This window comes from Euleptes europaea, chromosome 9, assembly GCF_029931775.1.
Source record: "Euleptes europaea isolate rEulEur1 chromosome 9, rEulEur1.hap1, whole genome shotgun sequence".
Lineage (NCBI taxonomy): Eukaryota > Metazoa > Chordata > Lepidosauria > Squamata > Sphaerodactylidae > Euleptes > Euleptes europaea.
Window position 1 is genome coordinate 66,239,144 of NC_079320.1, and position 21,838 is coordinate 66,260,981.

At 43.5% G+C, this 21,838-nt stretch overlaps 1 protein-coding gene across 1 annotated transcript; it reads right to left on the minus strand.

Moving 5' to 3' along the window:
• TMEM165 (transmembrane protein 165) lies at positions 1-17,953 on the minus strand. Its single transcript, XM_056855880.1, has 6 exons — positions 17,759-17,953; positions 8,076-8,301; positions 5,843-6,018; positions 3,591-3,773; positions 1,119-1,224; positions 1-250 (listed from the first exon to the last, which is right to left on the minus strand). The coding sequence occupies exons 1-6, from the start codon at positions 17,951-17,953 to the stop codon at positions 174-176; spliced, it is 963 nt and encodes a 320-aa protein (XP_056711858.1). The 3' UTR covers positions 1-173.
• Positions 17,954-21,838: the final 3,885 nt, after the last annotated feature.

Here is a 21,838-nt window from a genome sequence, read left to right on the forward strand (position 1 = left end):
GGATTCTCCATCACGGTATATTCAGAGTGTCCCAAATTGTTACTATAGGAGTTTCAGCATCTCATCATCAGTGCTCATTTCACTACAACTGTACATTATATACAGAACACCAAGGATAGGTTTGTTGCTCCTAGTCCTCATTTTTTTCCTCAAGGAAATGGAGAAACATCTTGTTAAAAACCAGCATCTGGGCTTATAAATAGTGCAGAGAATGCAAATGCTAAGAAAACAATGCCTCCTATGATTGTCACTGCAAGAGAGGAAAAGAAGGTTGTTAGATCCTGATTACTGTAAGTAATCCAGCCCCATCCTGAAGCTTCTTTTAAACCCCTTCAACAACTCTCATACTCCAGTAAAGCCAACGACACCACCTCTTACATGCCAATCATGTTCAGAGGCAAGAAGCCACAAATGCCAGGCTGTGCCTACTCACAAGTAGATCAACTTTTCAAATAGCCTTATGAAATCACACTATTACCACTGTCCTCTTTCTCCTCTGCTTGAAATATGCTCCAAGAAGGGGAACACTTGCAAAGGACAAGAAGAGGATTTTTGGTGAACTAATATTCAAACAGAAGTGAATCTGGCATTTTGGTGGGAAAGGACTGGATGCAACCCCATGGTGTCTCCCAGTGGGTGGCCACCACTTCAGTTTAGTGCTAGGCTGTGATACTGCCTATGTGGTTCCCTTGTCATGCATCTACCAAAGAGCTTCACGTGGGAAAACAGATGTACCGATTTGTTCAAATGGCTACCATGCTACTAGTGCAATCATTAGATTCCAGTCAAACCACAACACTTCTGGAGGGGCAGAGATCCTAAGTATAATGGCACTAGTAAACAGGCAGGCTGTACATTAGTCCCAGCTTGGGCATGCGTATGCATAGAGATGTATGCATTCTTGAGTATACATGCACAATAAAGATCCCCCCCCCACAAATAGCTCTTATCCACCGCTTTGCTAGTTCCTGCTCCATATATAACATGCCTCTCCTTTATAAAAGAGACAGTTCAGAGATAAAAAATATTTAGCCTAAGCAGCTGGTCTCTAAAGTTTAGAGACTCTCACTGTTTATAATGGTTTACAGCAATTAGCCAAGCTGCTCTCCTACACTTACCAGTCCGAACAGAGATTTTTTGTGCTATCATTCTTCCTCCAATCACTGCTAGGCCAGTGCATAAACTATGTCCAAATGTCCCACCAACTGCCACACCATAGGGATCCTGTACAAAATACACATCAATATTCAGTTCTGTTGGAAAGCTATACACCTCAACAGCAGTTTCTTGGGGAGAGGGACATTAATACTTCCAAAAGGCAGCGACAAAGCTAACATGTGGTGAATACTGCCAGCCATATCCAAACGTTAGGGCTAATTAGAAGGTGATCTCACTGGACACCACATCCTCATATGAAGTCAAAGGTGTGCAATTGTTTTTGGAAACACATTTTTGCAACACAATTTAAATACACAGCATTTAGCAACAAAAAGGAAGTACTGTGAGGGCTTCACTCATTACTCGGATGGAACTTGAAAAGCAATCTGAACTAGTCGCATGCTCAGAAGACTCCAGGTGATGCTAACAGCAGCTATCTGAATCAATAGTTTCAGCAAACTGAGGCCATCTTTTTCATCCAACTCTACATTTGGCTTCTTCTAAAAACAGAGGAATAAAAACCACAAACTCCCTTATTCTGCAGAATAAGAATAAACAAGTGTGTTAGTGGATGGCAGTGCAGAGGGAACTGGAAGTGGGCTATCTGCAGGTCCCTGCAGCCAACAGATGCTGCTACAATCACCTACAGGCCTCTGGACAAACTGCTGTTATCTAGAGCAAGGAGGTACAAACCCAGGATTAAATAAAGGCTCTTTCCATCATTGATAAAACAGATTCCTTCAGTATTCCTGGAAATGCAATACAGAAAGGATGATATATGCATCTGTTTTGGAACTACCATGTGGGTGCATTTTAGTAGTTATAAGATCAGAAGCAACCCTCAAGAGATCAGAGTTCCGTTTCTCCGGCATCCATTGTATGCCACAAGAGAGTGGCACATTTTTGGAAGAGAGAAAGCGATGTACTCCACCTAAAAATAATTTGAACCTGCAAAAAAAACCTGTATAGAATGGGAGAGAATCTATATGTATATAGTGGGCTAAGCAACCTATTCTCCTATTGTTTACTCAAGAGAAGGGGTAGAATGGACTCCGAGTCACACTGGAACTCCTTCTCTGCATGATGGCCAATGAATTCCTGGGATTCAAATTGAACTGCTCCAACTCCTACCTAAGTGTGGCAGGTGTGGCAGCGCACTGCCTCAGGCTTCAGAAGCACCTTTTACATTTTATTTATTGTATTTCCCACTTTTCTTCCTTCAGACCCATGTCTCTCACACGGGCACTCACCAGACTAAATCTGCTTAGTGTTATCAAGGCTGTTTTATGTCAAATGCTATCCTAACTGCACGGAACCCTTTTGAACACTCTTCCCTACTGTCCACCCCAATTTCAATCACTACCAGATGCAGCCACACCCTGCCAATTGCGTCTTATTTAACTGGTCTGGAGGTGGACTTGATAGTCCACACATGTGCTGAGCCTTGAAAAATGGACTAAATAGCAACTCAGGCACAAGAGAGCCAACATGCCAGTTAGGATTCACCCATTATACTTTTTATTTTTTTAATTTACGTTATTTATAGTCAGCCTTCCTCACTGGGACTCAAGGCAGATGACACAGTCTGTCAATACAGTAAACAGGATGGGACATCCCATAAACAACGCAATAAGGTTTGGACTGCGGAAATCTGAACAGAGCTGACAGCTGAAGAGAGCTGAAACAAAATGTACGTATTAATGTGACCAGTTGAATGATGTAAAAATTACGGAGGAAGATCATATTTAGTGAGCCCCGTGGCGCAGAGTGGTAAGCTCCAGTACTGCAGTCAAAGCTCTGCTCACAACTTGAGTTCGATCCCGATGGAAGTCGGTTTCAGGTAGCCAGCTCAAGGTTGACTCAACCATCCAGCCTTCCAAGATCAGTAAACTGTGCACCGAGTTTGCTGGGAGTAAAGTGTAGATGACTGGGGAAGGCAATGGCAAACCACCCTGTAAACGTAGTTTGCCTAGGAAATGTCGGGATGTGACGTCACCTCATGGATCAGTAATGACCTGGTGCTTATACAGGGGACCACCTTTACCTTTTTAAGATCTTGCTTATGGCAACAGACTGTAAGAACTATAGACAGCAGTATAGTCCAGTCCCTCACCCTTTACCAAAACATCTTTCTGAAACATTTTACTAAGTACAGCTCTATGACGTGTAAAAAAAGCCCTCTTGAATAATTCAGTTTTGCATAGTTTGCAGAAAGCCAGGAGAGTGAGAGTCTTCCTGACCTCCTCAGGCAGGCTACTGCATAAAGTCAGGTCAGAATAGTGAATGTGTGTGTTCAGGCCGTCACAGATTTTGCCCATTTGCAAGGTGGCACTTGAAGAAGGCATTACCTACATTTAATTAATTTTACTGTGAACTGGACCTTGAGACCTTTTGTTCTTTGAATATATGCATTTCTTATGCATTACACTTACCTCCCTTGCTGCCAGAACTATTGTGGTTAATTGAGAGCGGTCTCCCCATTCTGCTAAGAATGTTAAAGTAAAAGCTTGCACAAAAATGGGAGAAATAAAATGCAGCCATTTCTTCTGAGGCGAGCTGGGGCCTGCTCCTGTTTCCACATCTCCGGGCCCATTTAACAACTTCGTTCTCTGGAGCTAGAAAAAGCGAGCAGATACCAGAGTGTCAAAACTAACATCCTTTCCTCCTAGTAGACACCGTATATCAATATATCCAATTCCCAACATGGCTAGATCTGTGGATACTTAAATCCACAGACTGGAGCAATGAACAGACAAGATAGTTCCATAAACCTAAGAAAATCCCCAACTTTGCATAAAAATCTGAAATCTTTAAAAAGTAATACATTGGACTGTCAAACCCCCTCAAAATAATAGAAGCAGCACCTGTAACTTTAACAAATACCATCCATGGCTGTTGCTAGGCCACAACAGTACTGCCAACCTTCAAGTCTTGGTTTCTGACAGTAAAAGGCAGGGGGAGAGTGCAGGGCCCTTTTCAGGGATGTTTTGGCCTTTGAGGGAGAACTCATCATTGCCAGGCCTGGCAGCAACCATCAGGTGACTTGCTACCATGTGACTGCATGACTCACCCAGGACTAGTTGCTTGCTATTGCTCAACAGCAGCCACCTCTTGAAAGCTGCTTTGGTGTAATGGTTAGAATTTCAGACTAGGAACTGAAGACCCAGATTTGGGTCCCCACTCTGCCATGGAAGCTCACTGGGAGACCTTGGGCCAGTTACACATTCTCAGCCTAACCTATCTCTCAGGGTTGTTGTGATGATACAATGGAAAACATTGTAAGCTGTTTTTGGCCTTCCTTCACTGTGCAGAAAGGTGGAGTATACATGAACGATAAATCTAGCTAAAGATTGGGGGGGGCAGTTAAAAAGTAGGTTGGTGGGTGCATGGGAAGGAGAGGAGAAAGCAGGGGAAAGTGAGGACATGAGGATTTCTAGGAGAAGGGAGAAAGAAATTCATGTGGAGAGGGGGAAACGGGAAAGTGAGGTGCCCCTCCAAGCCCCTGAAGATTTCACACCATGCAACTGGACCTGAAGCAGCAGTGGGCACTATGCACCTGGGCCATAGCTTTCCTAGCTAGAGGCTGCTGGGGGAAGGAAAGCTGAAGATGGGGGCATATAAAAGTAGGTTGACTGAGAATGTAGTAAGAAAGGGGAAAAGCTATGGGTGCTTTCAGGGAAGGGAAAGAGGAAATAGCGAGGGAGGGGTAAATGAAATACACCTCGCAGGTCCCTGCGGGTTCCTCGCTTGTATCTATTACCAGAACAGGGTTAGGTTTTTAACACACTACCAATTTTAAAGAGGCAGCGTTTATCAAGAAAGACAATCCAGCTCAGCTTTTCATTCTTTCCAAAAGTAATGTAAAGGGAAGAGTAGTAGTTAACCTGTACTAACAGTTGTAAGATCACATTTTGGATTAAATCCTGTACCTTACACAGGAGTTTTTTGTTTGTTTGTTTGTTTTTTACACTATTCTGACATGGAAACAGAATGTTACTGAAGTGGAGAATAAATTCTAATTATGCTAGAACCAAAATTAATGAAATACAGGAGTGATTTTGAAAATAGCTACTATTTAGAGTTCTATATCCCAATATAATTATCAATGAAGATGCCTTGACATACAGAAACTCTGTAAAGAGTTCAACATAAAGTGAATCCATTGCTATATTGGAGGAATTTGTCTCAGAAGATACAAAAAGCATTCCAGTAAAAAAGTAATTACAATTAAAAGTAAAAAACTAAAAGACACAGTAGTCAATTTCTCCTAGGAAGTTCTCCCAATCAACACAAAGAGCAGCATCAACTGTCAAAAGTTGATCAAAAGTTCACTGCTGCAGCCTCAGTCACCACCCTTAAGCTTCCTGTGCACTTTCAAATAAAAATGGGAAGGTGTGCATTTATAAAGCCAAGGGGTTCAGAGCTTCCCCTCTCCTGCTGTTACAGCACAATTCAGTTTTAGTCAGGTATCAGGACATTCTGCTTGGGACATTTGGGGATATCTTGGGCTAAGGGGGGAGTGCTGGAAATGTTTTCTGAAAACTCTGTTCAATCAATTATACTGAAGACTAGATATTAACTAAGCACCCAGATGCTCACCCCAATTTCCCGAGTTCTGCCCAACTTCCTGAATTCATCACAGTATTTGACATTGGATTCACTCTTTCTACATACTTTAACTTACTTCTTCATCTTTCTTCTTGATTTCTGCTTGAACTTCCTCCAATTCTTCCTGACCTTCATCTGGGCTCATCTTTAAGCCTTCCCGAAGCATTCGGATGCCAAAAATTGCAAAGAGTGCAGTTGACACATAATATGTATATACTCTGGGGATAACCGTGGTAGCATAACCAAATAAAACTAAGGGGGAAAAATAAACATTTTAGGTTACTTGTTCAAGACCTCACTTGTTCATTCAGTCTAACACTTTGAATACTGAGGTAATTTCTAGCCCTCAGCATTTATGGATATGAGGTATGTATGCAAAATACAATAATAATAAAAGCTTACTTAAAGTCACCTAGCAAGTTCATGGCTGAGATTCAACTTGGAGCTTCCTAATTAATAGTCTTAAACACAGGGCTACAAGAGCTCTTGTATCAAATTAATACTTCCTTCTTTTTCTTATTACAGCATTAAAAAGAAACTATACAATCCAAACGTCAACCAAAACATATTGGAATATAAAACAAATAAAGTGAACAAGCAATGGCTTTATGATCATCCTCCATCTGATTCTAGCATTTTAAATATATTTTCCATTCTGGAAATTGTAGGACTCCATACTTCCTCTAAATCCTCTGTTTTTATCATTTTGGTAATGGGTCAATTTAATCCATAGGTCTCTTTCACTTTGTCATACCAGCTAATTAAATCTGGTGATTTAATCCTTTTCAACATCTAGCAAAATTTACTCTTGCTATTGTTAACATGTATATCAACATATTTCTTTTGTATAATCGGTAGACAGTTTCGTAAAATTGTTTCTGGTTTCATGGGTACTTTAGATTACAGTGTAAGGTTGTAACATGGAGCTATAAGGTTATTACATATAGCTAGCTTTAAATAACATTCAAATTGTGACTGTGGCAAATTCAGATAGTTTACATTGTATAAATAAAGAGTAACTCAATAACATTTACCTGATTCAATTTTATGGACAAATTCTGAGTGTGCTAGACAACCTCCACCACAGAGCACACTTCCTTTTCCACTAGAATTTCCCTTTCTGCACGTTTTCACTGAAAACCGTTGATCCTGTACAAATGGATGTGCTAGACGATGCTCTTTCCAGAGCAGAGGCCGTGCAACACTCACAGAATTCATCTGTAGCATCCAAGCCTACCTAAACGTTGGGTCTGTTGAATAACCAGTAACTTGCAGCTTTTGGTTTCTACTGACAGGATCTACCTGGGATGAGTAGTTACCTCACAAAATATTCTCTATATCCTTTCAGCGCGAGATAGAAATTCAACAGTCCTACAACCAGGTCCATAATAGGACCATCTCCACATAAGTTTCACACTGTCCAGTTCTGACAGGCTTCCAGCACATCATGTTTGCGGCAGGAGTACCAAGGGATACAGTCCAACCATCCAAACTGTGTCTTAACAGATCATGTTGGCTGTTTTCCCCCCCCTATGTCACCATTAATTAAGTCACCACTGCTCCTGGCCCCTTCCCCTCCAAAAGCTCCCCAAATTACTCATTAGACATCATGACTCAAACTAGAAGCCTTAGAAAAACCTTGCTCAGTATACTTCACTAATATCAATTCAAATTTCAACTAAACTGGTTCAGATGCAATGCTAAATGATGGCAGATATTTATTTATTTACTCTGTAGTCCGCCTTTCTCAGAGACTCAAGGTGGATTACAGGATATAAAAACAGTCTAATCAGACCGCATAAAACAGCCAATGAACAATGCAATCAGACTAAGATTACATAACCAGAGAACAAACTATCTCAAGCCAAGTATGCTATAAACAATACATATAGTGGAATTAAAAGGTAAAGACAATGCAGTAAAAGCAGTAGATAGGTATAACAATCATTGCAGCGGGCTACCATCCCAATAGAAACTTCTGGGTACATGCAGTTCCTCCCCCAAACATGCAGACAGAAGGGAATAGTCCTACTATTATGCTAGCAATTGCTAAATACCATCTGGGCTGAGTTTGGTTTTTCCTCTGTTTGCAGGTACTTAAGCATGGGCATGGCCAGAAGCACAAGCCACAGTTTGTGGCCTAATGTTAGCCAGGCCAGTGAAAACAGGACCTGCCCAGGATAGGTTTGATTTTGTTAATTTTGGAAAATTCTGTGAGCTGCTCTGGGGAGAACAGCTAAGCAGTATGTACCTTTCTGGCCTGCAGACAGAATATGTGACTTTCGGGACAGAGAAATCGAGGCACTAACCTGATAAACACGTCATCAGCCCTAAGGCGAGCATAGCGCCAGCCAGCACCGTCAAGCGGTTATAACGCATTGCCATGATGGCGGCGATGAAAAAAGTCTTATCCCCAAGTTCAGAGACGATGATGACCGATATGGCAGCCACAAATGCATGGATAAATCCCAGGTTGGTCTTATCTAGAGAGTCTCTGCTAACAGAATGGTCTGGGGCAACCTGAGTAGGTCCTTTCTGAAAAGAAAAAAAAAGTTACTTAACTTTTGCCCAACCCAGCCTACCCTTTATAGTCTACAGCACATTTTCATGGAAGATTATAGTTCACTCTAGTGCCTGTTCACATCCTGACATAGGCCGCCATCCATCTGAACCTGCAATAATCAATTAACATTCATTTACAATATCTAGTAGTTTATAATACTGGAACTGCTCTGTACATATTATACTATTAACGAATGATTTGTAGAATCATAGATCAACGGGGGGGGGGGGGGGGAGGTAGTTATGCCAGAAATGTTACAGGCTTAGATCCATACTAGTGTTCCTGTATTTACAGTTTTCTACCTGCAGAGCACAATTTTGCTGCTTCACCTGTCCTGCAGCAGACTGACATGTGCCCTCAAATCCAGCTCTGGTGCAGGTCCCGTCACCTCCCAAAACAGGATTTTCGGGGGCATTTAGGGCTGCTAGGGGTGGGGGAGGCAGGAAAGTCTTGCTCTGCAGATGGAAATCCCAGCATCCATGGAAACAATAGCCTGGATCCAAGCCATAATCATTTAAATTGTCAACCGTCCACATTTCCAGGACATCTGCAGATGAATAAAATAAGATTTCCAATTTAGCTACTCTAATTTAGTGTAGTGTGTGTGTTAAGTGTTGTCCAGTCGCAGCTAACTTATGGCGACCCCATAGGGGTTTCAAGGCAAGAGACTAACAGAGGTGGTTTGCCATTGCCTTCCTCTGCATAGATTTCCTTGGTGGGCTCCCATCCAAATACCAACCCTGGCCAACCCTACTTAGCTTCCAAGATCTGACAAGATTGGGCTAGCTTGGGCCATAATAATTAATACAACCAAGTTCAGTACATAATATTGTCGAAGGCTTTCACGGTCAGAGTTCATTGGTTCTTGTAGGTTATCTGGGCTGTGTAACCGTGGTCTCGGTATTTTCTTTCCTGACGTTTCGCCAGCAGCTGTGGCAGGCATCTTCAGAGGAGTAACACTGAAGGACAGTGTCTCTCAGTGTCAAGTGTGTAGGAAGAGTAATATATAGTCAGAACGGGTTGGGTTGAGCTGAATCATTGTCCTGCAAAAAGTAATGTGCTAATCATTGTCCTGTAAGTATCAAGATAATGTGCTAATGAGGGTGTAGTATGTTAATATGGAACCATTGGATCCTGAAGTGATCTGTTAATGTGTGAAATCCAAAGCTAATCTGCATGGCTATTGTGGACTGTAGTGTTTGTTAGTCTGGAGGTTTTCAGGACGGGAAGCCAAGCCTTATTCATTCTTAAACTCTCTTCTTTTCTGTTAAAGTTGTGCTGATGTTTATGAATTTCAATGGCTTCTCTGTGCAATCTGACAAAATAGTTGGTAGAATTGTCCAGTCTTTCAGTGTCTTGGAATAAGACCCTGTGTCCTGTTTGTGTCAGTCCATGTTCAGCCACTGCTGATTTCTCAGGTTGGCCAAGTCTGCAGTATCTTTCATGTTCTTTTATCCTTGTTTGTATGCTGCGTTTTGTTGTTCCGATGTAAACTTGTCCACAGCTGCAAGGTATACGATATACTCCTGCAGAGGTGAGGGGGTCTCTTTTGTCTTTTGCTGATCGTAGCATCTGTTGTATTTTTTTGGTGGGTTTAAACACTTTGTAGGTTATGTTTTTTCAAAAGTTTCTCCATCCTATCAGTGACTCCTTTAATAAATGGCAAGAATACCTTTCCTATGGGAGACTGTTTTTCCTGAGTTTTCTGATTTTTGTCCTGAAAACCTCCAGACTAACAAAACTACAGTCAACAATAGCCATGCAGATTAGCTTTGGATTTCACACATTAACAGATCACTTCAGGATACAATGGTTCCATATTAACATACCACACCCTCATTAGCACATTATCTTGATACTTACAGGACAATGATTAGCACATTACCTTTGATACTTTTTGCAGGACAATGGTTCAGCTCAACCCAACCCCTTTCTGATTATATATTACTCTTCCTACACACTTGACACTGAGAGACACTGTCCTTCAGTGTTACTCCTGTGAAGATGCCTGCCACAGCTGCTGGCGAAACGTCAGGAAAGAAAATACCAAGACCACAGTTACACAGCCCGGATAACCTACAAGAACCAAAGTTCAGTACATAATCTTAATTCTAGTCTGTTGTCCATGGATACAGATTAATATTTTTCAAAGAATACAAACTGTTCAGTGCTTCTAGCCAGTCATTATTCCTTGGATAAACAAGGCATATCAAAGTGTCCTCTGAGTGCTACGTTCTTTACAAATGGAAGTTTTTAAAAAGCCAGTTGTTTAATCTCGTCCATATGGTCAGATCACTGAAGACAGCAAGAAAGACAAAGTCCCATGTGATAAGGAAATTGCTTTCTTTTAAAAATCTGTCTCAGTTATGCTGGATGAGCAATGGCCAGCAATTAACAAGCATGTATCAGAAAAGCAGCTGAGTTAGTCTTTGAAAGGACAACAGGTTTTCTGTGGCAACGGCTAACAATAGTTGTGCCACAATATCTTCATCTTAAGGTGCCACAGTACAGCTACTTGAACCATGAACCAAATCAAATTAAAGTATGGGAACAGTTTACCAGAAAAGAGACTATTAAGAAAATGAAGTCAGCACAGTAATTCTTAAGAGCAGATTGCAACTTCAAAGGTGACCATGGAGAGGCCTCTGTAAAATGGCTTATGCATACATGATCGCATACCATTCTTCTGTAAGCACACCATTCCACATTCCATATCTCTGCTCACTGTACTCTAATAAGTATTTACTACTACTAAGTTTAAGGAGTTCAGGGTGGCAAACTTGAAGCTATCCTGTTTTATATCTCACAGGGTTGTTGAGGGGTTGATCAGCAAATGATTCTCAGCCTAACTTAGTAACCTTCAGGGTTAAGTGAGCAGTTTCGGTTTATTTATTTACAGTCATTTGACCAGCAGAACAGGGTTCAGTGGAAAACTGACCAGGTCTCCCCAATCAAAATTTGACAACATGTTCTATATGCCATACTTGAACCTCAAACTATGTTAGAGCATTCTCACTGTACTGCCATCTATAGTTGTAGGATACAGTGGGGGTTACCGCACTTGTATTCCCAGCGATGTATTAAGAGTTTGAAAACGTTATAAAAAATACTGTTCGCACTTTGTTTGGCCCCTTTAGCTGTGAAGACGTCTTCCAACCATTTATAAGCCGTGGTATCCAAAAACCCTTTTAAAGTGATGTTTTTTATAACCTTTTCAAACTCTTAATACATTGCTGGGAATACAAAGTGCGGTAACCCCCAATATTTGACTTCTTTGCTTAGACAAGAAGCCAATCAACATTAAACTGTGGCACCTAGATAGCTAGCATAGGGGTAGTGTCCCGGGCCAAGGTGACACTCATATTTAAATGGGAACAAGAAAAAAAGCTAGCCAATACTTGAATCCCAGACAACCAACCATTAAGCTCAAGTTGGTCAGATAAGATAGCATTCTTGGTCTTAAAACTGCAGTTCAGACTTGGCTACTACTTGTGTAGCACAGACACTTCTAAAACCACTTCAGCATTTTCCACAGACTAAGCATTCTTATTAATATTTAACCATTTTAATCACCTAATATTTAACGATTTTAATCATCATTGCAGACAATCCAAAGATGGAAGGAAAATTATATCATGCACTTCAGACTTAGAGTCCTCTGTACATCAGTCATCCCCTCAGGCTTATATTTTTTTCCTGCATTCAGCTAGCATGCTCAACATGTTTCACCTTGTTAGCCCTTTGCCACCAGTAATTCAGTCACCAGCAGTAAAGGTGGAGACCAAGAGCAACATGAAAAGCTGGTTTTCTAGATATAGGTTCTGCTAACTGTGATGCCTCCAGGTTTGGTAAGATTAGGTGCCCATCTTTTTTTTCTTTTTCTTTTAAAAAGCAATGATTTATGTTAGAACAGTTTAAAAGCAGAAGGAAAGCTTAAATTCTTATTTGTTTTGAAGAGGAAACAGGCTAGAGATACTAGGGTTTTTTAAATAGAAAAGAAGGTATCCAATATTAGGACTTAAACCATCAAAGTGTACAATTCAAACACAGTAGAGAGTATACCTCACTGAAGTCTGCTACTAACTTTGGGGCAAGCAAGTACAGGATCAGGATGCAAATTTGATTGTTCAATAAAAATGATAGTTTATGTTTTTTAGAAGTGTGGTCAAAGTCCTGTGGCACCTTAACATCTGGCTCTTAAAAACTTATGCTACAATAAATTTGTTAGTCTTAAAATTAAGAGTCTTCTGGCATGCTAAACTTTTACATAATTTGTTTCTCAGAGGCTCATTGCCCTCACCTAAAAATAAAAAGGGACTCATTTCAATCTGAGGGAAATAATCCTTCTATGTTCTGGATATATTTTTAAAGCCTTTGATTAAAGGAATGCATGAATACAATCCATTCCATTTGGCTTTTTACAACAAGAAAGAGTTTGAATATTGTCGCAAGTTCTAAGCGAAATGACTAAAATACAATACAGGAGCAGTGGTAAAGCATTACAAATGAATAAGACAGGAACCTCAACATACAAATATAGCTGTGCAATAGCTGTGTTTTGAAGACCCTTCATCATACAACCCGTCAGCTTACTAACGAGTTCTCTCACAAGGGGCAATTTTTTTGTTACTATCTTCTCTACAAGCGAAACCCACCAAGCACGTTTGGGAGAACTTTGAGGAGCAGTTGTTAACACACAAAGAAAGGACAGTGACACATTTTGTCTAAGTGGAATTTGACCGGCTTCCACCTGTTGTCACAAGCCAGAACTAAAATCACTGCAGCTTACCCAAGCCTCTCAAGGCTGTTGAAGGGTGACCATGCCCCACATCTCTGGTTTGACTTGTCATCTTAACTGGGCAACGTGCCAATGGTCACTGCTTTAAAGCTAACCTGCTGATGGCACATTGTGCTGAACACAGCCAAACACATCCAGGCATTTAAATAAATCCTGTAATTAGACTTCTATTGACTATGCTTGTAGGCAGCAACTATACTTGCAGTGGGTTTGTTATTGTTTCCTGCAACAATCCAGTGAAAAGTTACAGGCATGGTTAATCACCAGCACATGGACATAGGCCTTCAAGGGTACATTTACTGTACAGGTAGTGCCACTTAAGGTATGGAAATGGCCTTAAAAAGTTGCCTTACAGATGGTAAAATCTTTTGTATGCATTACACAAACAAGAAAGGTCAGACTCTGCAGAACCTGAAAGGATGCATCTATGAATCTTCTCCACAAGACAGGCAGCCTGAAAGACAACATGTGTGCTGGTTCTTCCTGCTTGCGAAAGCCAAGCTGAGCAGCATCTGAACAAACTGCAAGTAGATTTGGTTGACTGTCAACCAGGATGTGGGACCACAACATTTAACAATCCTTTTTAAAAAAAAATCAAAGTATGAATTCACCTGATAAACTGTACAGGTCAAATTGCAACAAAAAGCTAAAATAATTATTTATATTTCTCCTCTCGCATGGTGGGAGGGAGAGCATAAATTATCAACCTGATATGGCACTGCAATGCATATGGAGAGTGACAGGGAAACCGAATTGCTCCGACGACTTCCTTTGAAATATGTGAATGGACCACCACATTCATGGCACAGTTCTTTGAGTATTCTAAAGTTAGTGTGTCAACTGCTCTCAGAGCCTTTCCCCCCTTAAAACAATGTAAGGGAGGTATATGCTATATTGTCTTTAATTTTTACAGAAATTATTCCACTACTAATAATTTTCACTAAAAGCTTTAGATTTGTTTGAACATAAATAAAGTGTGGCTTAAACGTTTTCTTTCCATACTCAAATAAAGTGTGGCTTAATTATTTTCTTTACATACTAAAATATTTCAAATATTTGTTTTACTGGATCATACAATTAATGCTAGCACTTCAATAGCATTCTCTAAATATAAGGTCAAAGCAAACATGTTAAATCAGACCACACTCTTGTTCAGCCATTGGATAATTTTCGAGAACCTCACTGTTCATATGACAAAGGTTCACTGGCAGACTTTCTTCTCCAAAGAAATGATGCTCATGAGCTTCTTCTACCTCAAAATCTCCTCAGACTCAGAGAAGTGGAAACATTACACTAAGACCCTGAAGACACTGTCATTTCTCAAAGGGGATTGCCAGAATCGCTAGCTCAAAACTCTATACGAGCGGTTCCCAAACCTTTTGAATCATGGAGCACTGTAAGGAGACAAATTTGTCACGGAGCACTAATTTTCATCTAGCACCTGTATACTAAACCAAATGACAGTAGTATTCCCCCCCCCCATCTCTTCACAGAGCACTAGCAGATGTTTTGCGAAGCAGTTTGGGAACTGCTGCTCTATACTATTTTCCATAGTATCATAACGAGTTAAAACTTGTTCAGATGCAAGATTTGACAATGCCTAACAGTAGTACTGACAGGGCATGCATGACAGTTTATGAACATGCCTTTTGCCAGTAATGCAAGGATAGTTAAAAATTCCCATAATAAGGGCTTGTTAATTCAGGGAAATTCCCCATTGGAACAGAAAATGGGCTTCAGGGGAAAAGATCCTTTACTGGAGAGACGTGACTTAATAAAACATAGAAACCATTTTAAATAATCCTTTGTGTTTAAGAATCAAGAAGCAATCTATGCAACAGTCACATTGATGGCATGACATCAAAACATAATTGTGTGTGCAAAATGCTATCAAGTCACAGGTGACTTACAGCAACCCAGTAGGGTTTTCAAGGCAAGAAACAGGGGTGGTTTCCCATTGCCTTCCTCTGCACAGCGGCCCTGGTAGTCTCCAATCCAAGTACTAACCTGGGCTGACCAAAATAATGATTAGACTATATCAATTAAATTAGTGTCTGCAAAAATTAAGCCATTTTTAAGGATATTCGTATTTACGGTGGTGCTGCTGGGAAAGTGCCTCCAGGTGATTTGAGAACTGTTTGTTTTTATATTAGTTTTTTTAAAAAACACTTATCTTGTAAGCCACCTTGGGATCTGCTTTGTTGGTCAAAAAGTCAGTTAACATATGCTCTAAACTAAAAAAAAAAGGCACATGTTTTTATCCTACAGTTCCTCCAAGGAGCTCCAGACAGCTTGCTTTCAACCTATCATTCTGTGCTCACAAAAACCCCAGGAGGTAGAGCAAGGTGAAAAACAATGACTGGATCCAGGGAGATTCATGGCCCACTGACTCCAGTAATAGCTTGATACAATGACTGAAAATGGGTGTTGTGTAGCGGTTACAGAGGGATTGATGGACTATCTCATTTAGAACGAAGAGCACTACTGAACATTTTAGTTCCCAGGCTTATGTTCACAAAAATTCTGCAGCAAAATATATTTTGGAAAAAGCAGTACAAAAAAGCACTAGATAAAATCTACACATACAACATACACATATTAATATCCAGCATAGGAAACCAGAGACACATTTAAGCTCAAATGCAACTTCTACTGTCAGACTTTAAAAAAAAAAGTTTCCAGCCTATCAAACACACTAACCTGGGCTGTCTAACATCCTTCAAACACACCCTTACAGTCAGCCTAGCTGGGTAAGATATTTGTTAGACTTCGGGGGTTACTACACTTTGTATTCCCAGCGACGTATTAAGAGTTTGAAAATGTCATAAAAAACATCACTTTAAAAGGGTTTTTGGATACCACGGCTTATAAATGGTTGGAAGACATCTTCACAGCTAAAGGGGCCAAACAAAGTGCGAACAGTATTTTTTATAACGTTTTCAAACTCTTAATACATTGCTGGGAATACAAGTGCGGTAACCAACTGTCCAGGTTTTGTTTTATTCATATGGTGTTTGACAGCCAAAGTAAGTGTTTTGCTTCTGTGAGCCTATTGTTTATGAAAAGAAATACACCAAGTTAACTAAGAAGAGGGAGAGAATATACTTTACAGAGAGGAGAATTTTTTCAGGGAATAGCCTGAAGCTACACCTCAATGATCTCCACCAGAACTTCAAACATATTAAGAGAGTCAGTATGGTGTAGTGGTTAAAAGTGTTGGGTGAAGACTTCAGAGTCCCAGGTTCAAATTCATACTCTGCTATGGAAGCTCACTGGGTGACCTTGTAGATAGATCACAATGGGTAGCAGTTCTCTTACCAAGGGATTTCAAAGGGAGGTTAGAAAGAGAGACTGCTGAATTACAACTAATAATGAAGCTCAAGACTATGCATTCTCCTGGATTTAATAGCGATCTGGGCTTCCTGCCTCATTTCCAATGCTAATTTTTCCACGCCTACTCCTCCTCTGCATATCACACCTAATCCAATCACGCCTCCTAATGTAATTTACTTGCTTTTGACATTTACATTGCCATTGTGTGTCTAATTCACGCATCTCTACTGGAATCACAGTAGCAGGAATCACATCCTACCTGTATCTGAAAAAGTGAGCTGTAGAAATTTTGTTGGTGTTTGAGCTACCGGACTCTTGCTCTTTTCTACTACTGTGGGTGACAGTGGGTTAGTGTGCGTGTCTCTCTCCCTGCCTAGCCTACCTCACAGGGTTGTTATGAGCCCGTGATAGAAGAGGGGAGAATAACGTGCACCGCCCTGAGTTCCTCTGAGGATGAAGAGCAGGATGAAAATGTCATAGATGAATAAGTCCAGACTCTCTCTAGAGTCAACAGGCCATAAATCTCCCTGGATCCAGTTATTGTTTTTCACCTTGCTCTACACCTCCTGGGGCTTTTGTGAGCACAAAAAGGATAAAAGCAAGCTGTCTGGAGCTCCTTGGAGGAAGGGTGGGATAAAAATGTGTGCTTTTTTTTCTTTTTAGTTTAGCGATAGAGCATCTGCTTGGCACGCAGAAGGTCCCAGGGTCAATCCCCGGCATCTCCAGTTAAAAGGACTAGGCAAGTAGGTGATGTGAAAGACCTCTTGCCTGAGACCCTGGAGAGCCTTGAAGAGGGGCTGTGGCTCAATGGTACAGCATCTGCTTGGCATGCAGAAGGTCCCAGGTTCAATCCCCGGCATCTCCAGTTCAAGGGACCAGGCGAATAGGTGATGCGAAAGACTCTTGCCTGAGACCCTGGAGAGCCGTTGCTGGTCTGAGTAGACAATACTGACCTTGATGGACCCAGGGTCTGACTCAGTACAAGGCAGCTTCATGTGTTCCTTCCACCCACCCGCCTTTCCTCACTCCATTTTTTAAAATTGTTTTTTATTAATTTTTACCAAAAAAGAAAACATAAATTATAAATCACCTAAACAAATAACTAAAAAGAAAAAGAGAGGAAAAAAACAACAACAACAGGAGGGCCTCTTTCTGCGCCTCCAGCCTCTTTCTAAGCCCAGCGGAGAGCTTCCGCTCCCGGAAGTGCGCCTGACTAAGGGCTGAGGCAGTTGGGCAGAGGCAGTTGGGCCAACCGCCAGACCCGCACGACGCCTCCCCCTCCCTCCCCCAGGCCTCACCTCGGCCCTGACGAGCTCCGGCCCGGCCGGGTGTTGCGGCGGCGGCGGCTTCTGCTGGTCCTGCTGGGGCGGCGGCGGCGGCTCTCGCTCCAGGCCGGTCTCGGGCTCCAGGGACGCGAAGGGCGCGGCCGCCAGGAGCGCGAGCAGCCAGAGGAGCGGCCGCAGTGGCGGCGGCGGCCGCGGCGGGACCCCCATCCCCGGCACCGGGCCGGCCCCTCGCGGCGGCTCCCTCGGCTACGCCAGGCGGCGGCGGCGGCAGCTCTGGGCCATGGCCGCTCCGCGGGTCGCCACGCCACAAAAGCCTCCGAAGCGCCCGCCCCTGCTCCCTGTCCGCCTCTCTGATTGGCGGCAGCGCGCGAGCGTCTGTCGAAACGGACAGGTGAGGACGGCCCGCCCCCCCTCTTAAAGTGGCAGGGAGTTTGGTAGGCTTTTCCCGGAAGGAAGGGCTTTTTTGGGTCACGTGGTGATATCCGGCGCCGGAAGGCTCGTCGGTCTTTCCAAAAGTTTTGGAGGAGAGGGGGAGAGGAGGAGAGGGGGAGAGGGAGGAGGAGGAAAGGGGGAGGAGGAGGGGAGGGGGAGGAGGAAAGGGGGAGGGGGAGGAGGAAAGGGGGAGGGGGAGGGGGAGGGGAGGGGGAGGGGGAGGGGGAGGGGGAGGGGGAGGAAGGGGGGAGCGGGAGCAGCAGGAGGAGGGAAGGAAGAAGGAAGGAAGGAGGGAAGGGCAGTAAGTCAGGGGTGATTGTTAATTCTTATGATAATTTTGTGCTGCTTTAGTGTATATCACCTTGTGAAACGCATATGATTGACAAAGTAAAGATCAGCAAACCTGGAGTGTGTGGTGCACTAGTTAGTGTGTTCCCAAACTGTGCTCCGTGGAGCACTTGGTGCTCCACAAAACATCTCCTAGTGAAGAGAATGGGAAAAAAAATACTACGGTCATTCGGTTTAGTATATAGGTAAAAAGGTAAAGTGTCCCCTGTGCAAGCACCGGGTCATTCCTGACCCATGGGGTGACGTCACATCCCGATGTTTACTAGGCAGACTTTTTGTTTACGGGGTGGTTTGCCAGTGCCTTCCCCAGTCATCTTCCCTTTACCCCCAGCAAGCTGGGAACTCATTTGACCGACCTCGGAAGGATGGGAGGCTGAGTCAACCTTGAGCCGGCTACCTGACTTCCGTCGGGATCGAACTCAGGTTGTGAGCAGAGCTTGGACTGCAGTGCTGCAGCTTACCACTCTGCACCACGGGGCTCCTAGTATATAGGTGTGTGTAAAGTGCCGTCAAGTCGCAGCCGACTTATGGCGATCCCTTTTTGGGGTTTTCATGGCAAGAGATTAACAGAGGAGGTTTGCCAGTGCCTTCCTCTGCACAGCAACCCTGGTATTCCTTTCTGTGTTGGCGAACCTATGGCACTCGTGCCACTTCCGGCACGCGTAGCCCTCTCTGCCGGCACGTGCGGGTGAGCTCCAAAAGGCCTCCTGGGTCGTCTGTGCCCCTCCCTCTCTCAGCTGAGCTCCCCACCCCCACCGTGCGTGCGTCGGCGCGTCAGCTTCCTGCCTTGCACACACATGGCTGGCTTCTTCCTCTTCCCCCCCCTCTTGCCCCGCAACAGCTAACAGGTGACGAGGAGGCCAGCAGCAACGAGCCCTGGCCTCCTCCTCCAGGCTCCAGCAGCAGCTGCTCCTCGCCGCCTTCCTCCTTCTCGTCCCCCTCAGGCGGCTCCCAAAAGTCCAGCTCCAGGCTGCCGCCACCATCGTCCTCCTCCTCAGGTGCCTCTCCCCCTGCCGTTTTCGCCTGCCGCCTCCTCCTTCTCAGGGCGCTCGCGGAGGGCCAGGCGGCCCCTCAACAGCCACGCGTCCGCCAGAGAAAGGCCTGCCGTCTCCCACCGTCCTCCCCCTTTCCCCCGCTCGTGCTCATCCCTGTCTCCTGTGGTAAGCTTGTGGGGTAGCCGGAGCCACCCTCGAGTCCTCCGGCTCGGGCATGGCTGCGTGGCCTCTGCCTTCTCCCTCCCCGCCCCCTAAGGTCGCCCACAGGCTGGCGGGGTCGCGAGTGTTGGCGCGCTCACCCTCGCTCTCGCCGCCCCCTCCTCCCCTGCCCCTGACAGCCAGCTGGGAGGTGCCCGATGCCGCCGTGCCAGGGCTGCCCGCCCGATGGCCAGCTGGGAGGCACCCGATGCCGCCGCGCCGGGGCCCATCGTCTCCGCCGTCCTGCGCCATCGCCTCGCCGCCTCCCCAGAGCTGCTGGTAAGGGGGGGAGAACTTCGGGTGTGCTCCCTGGAGCAAGTCCTGGGTGGGGCTTGAGGCCCGACCCAGAACACTTTCTTTCTTCCTTAAATCCTTCCTTCCATCCTTCCTCCTTTTCATCCTTTCTTCCCCAATTCCTTCCTTCTCTTTCCTTTCCCAGTTCCTTCCTGCCTTCTTTCTTTCTTTCTTTCTTTCTTTCTTTCTTTCTTTCTTTCTTTCTTTCTCCGTCCCTCCCCCCTTTCTTTCTTCCTCCCTTCCCCAGTTCCTTCATTCTCTTTCCTTTCCCAGTTCCTTCCTTTCTCCCTCTCCCTTCCCCTTCCTCTACTAGGGCTGCCAACCTCCAGGTGGTGGTTGGAGACCTGGCAACCCTAGCAATAATGTCCAGTGGCTGAGCAGAGGACGAGTCCTGGAGAGCTGCATGCCAAATACAAACAAATTTTTATTGAAAGGTAAAAGTTTGCATCATTGAAAGCTCTGTTATTGTGTTTTTCTTTTAACGCAAAATATGTGAATGTATGAGTTGTTTTTTCTAAACTAAAACCTCAGTATTCAGGTTAAATTGCCGTATTGGCACTTGGCGATAAATAAGTGGGTTTTGGGTTGCAGTTTGGGCACTCGGTCTCTAAAAGGTTCACCATCACTAGGTGAAAATTAGTGCTCCATGACAAATTTCTCTCCTGAAAAGTGCTCCATGACTCAAAAAGATTGGGAACCTCTGGTCTAGGGTTTTGAATCTGGGTTTAGATTCTCCACTTCTGCCATGAAACTTACTGGGCAACTTTGGACTTACTCTCAGCTTAACAGGGTAGTTGCAAAGGCAAAATGAAGGAAGAGTTCATTTCACCATGAACTTCTTGAAAGAAGGGTGGGATGGATGCAGAAAATAAATATTTCCTCCCATGATCTGATGATTTGGGTATAAAAATATTTATTTAGTGCATCTTTATCTCGTCCTTTCTCCAAGGAACTCATTGTAGTGTACAGTGAGATAGATGTGGAAAATAAACATTTTCTCCCATGATCTGATGACTTGTGTATAAACAAATATTTATTTAGTGCATCTTTATCTCATCCCTCCTCCAAGGAGCTCAGGGCAGTGTGCATTGTTCTTTTTATCGACTTTATCTTCACAACAAGCCTGTGAGGTAGGCAAAAGTGATTGGCCCAGGGATATCCAGCAAGCTTCATGGCAGACTAGGGACTTGAATCCGGGACTCGTAGATCCATACTCAGATTTATACGATCTGAAGAAAAACCATTCGCCTTTAAAGACTCGTAGATCCTGTTCCAACACTTTATTATACCATACTGGCTCTAGAAACCCACCAGCCAAAGTAAGTGTATCATTGGAACAATATATGATAACCCAGTCTGGCACACATACAGTGCCTTCCTAAGCAGAGTTACACCCTTATGAATCCATCAGAGTCAATAGGCTTAGAGTAACTCTGCTTTAGCACTGCTCTGTAACAGTGGAATCCTAAGCAGGTATATTCATAGTCCTGTTCAAGTTGGCTTACTCCCAGGACAAAGTGTTTTTAGGATTGCACTGTAAGTTCCTTCCTGGATAGGTTCCCTCCAGTGCAGTATTATGTATTGAAGGGTGATTAGCAGATGCTTGCAGAAAGTCCACACATCTTTTCTTGTTCATCTTTATACAACGAGTTTCACTTAGCTATGCTGGCAATTAGCCACTGATAGGCCTATACTTCAGCTGCCTGTTTTCTTCTTGCATAACTACTTCGCCACACATGTCATAACCACTCCATACCGTTTAACCAAACGTTCAAATAGCTGTAAGCAAATCTATTGCATCAGCCACCCACTTCCCCATTTCCAT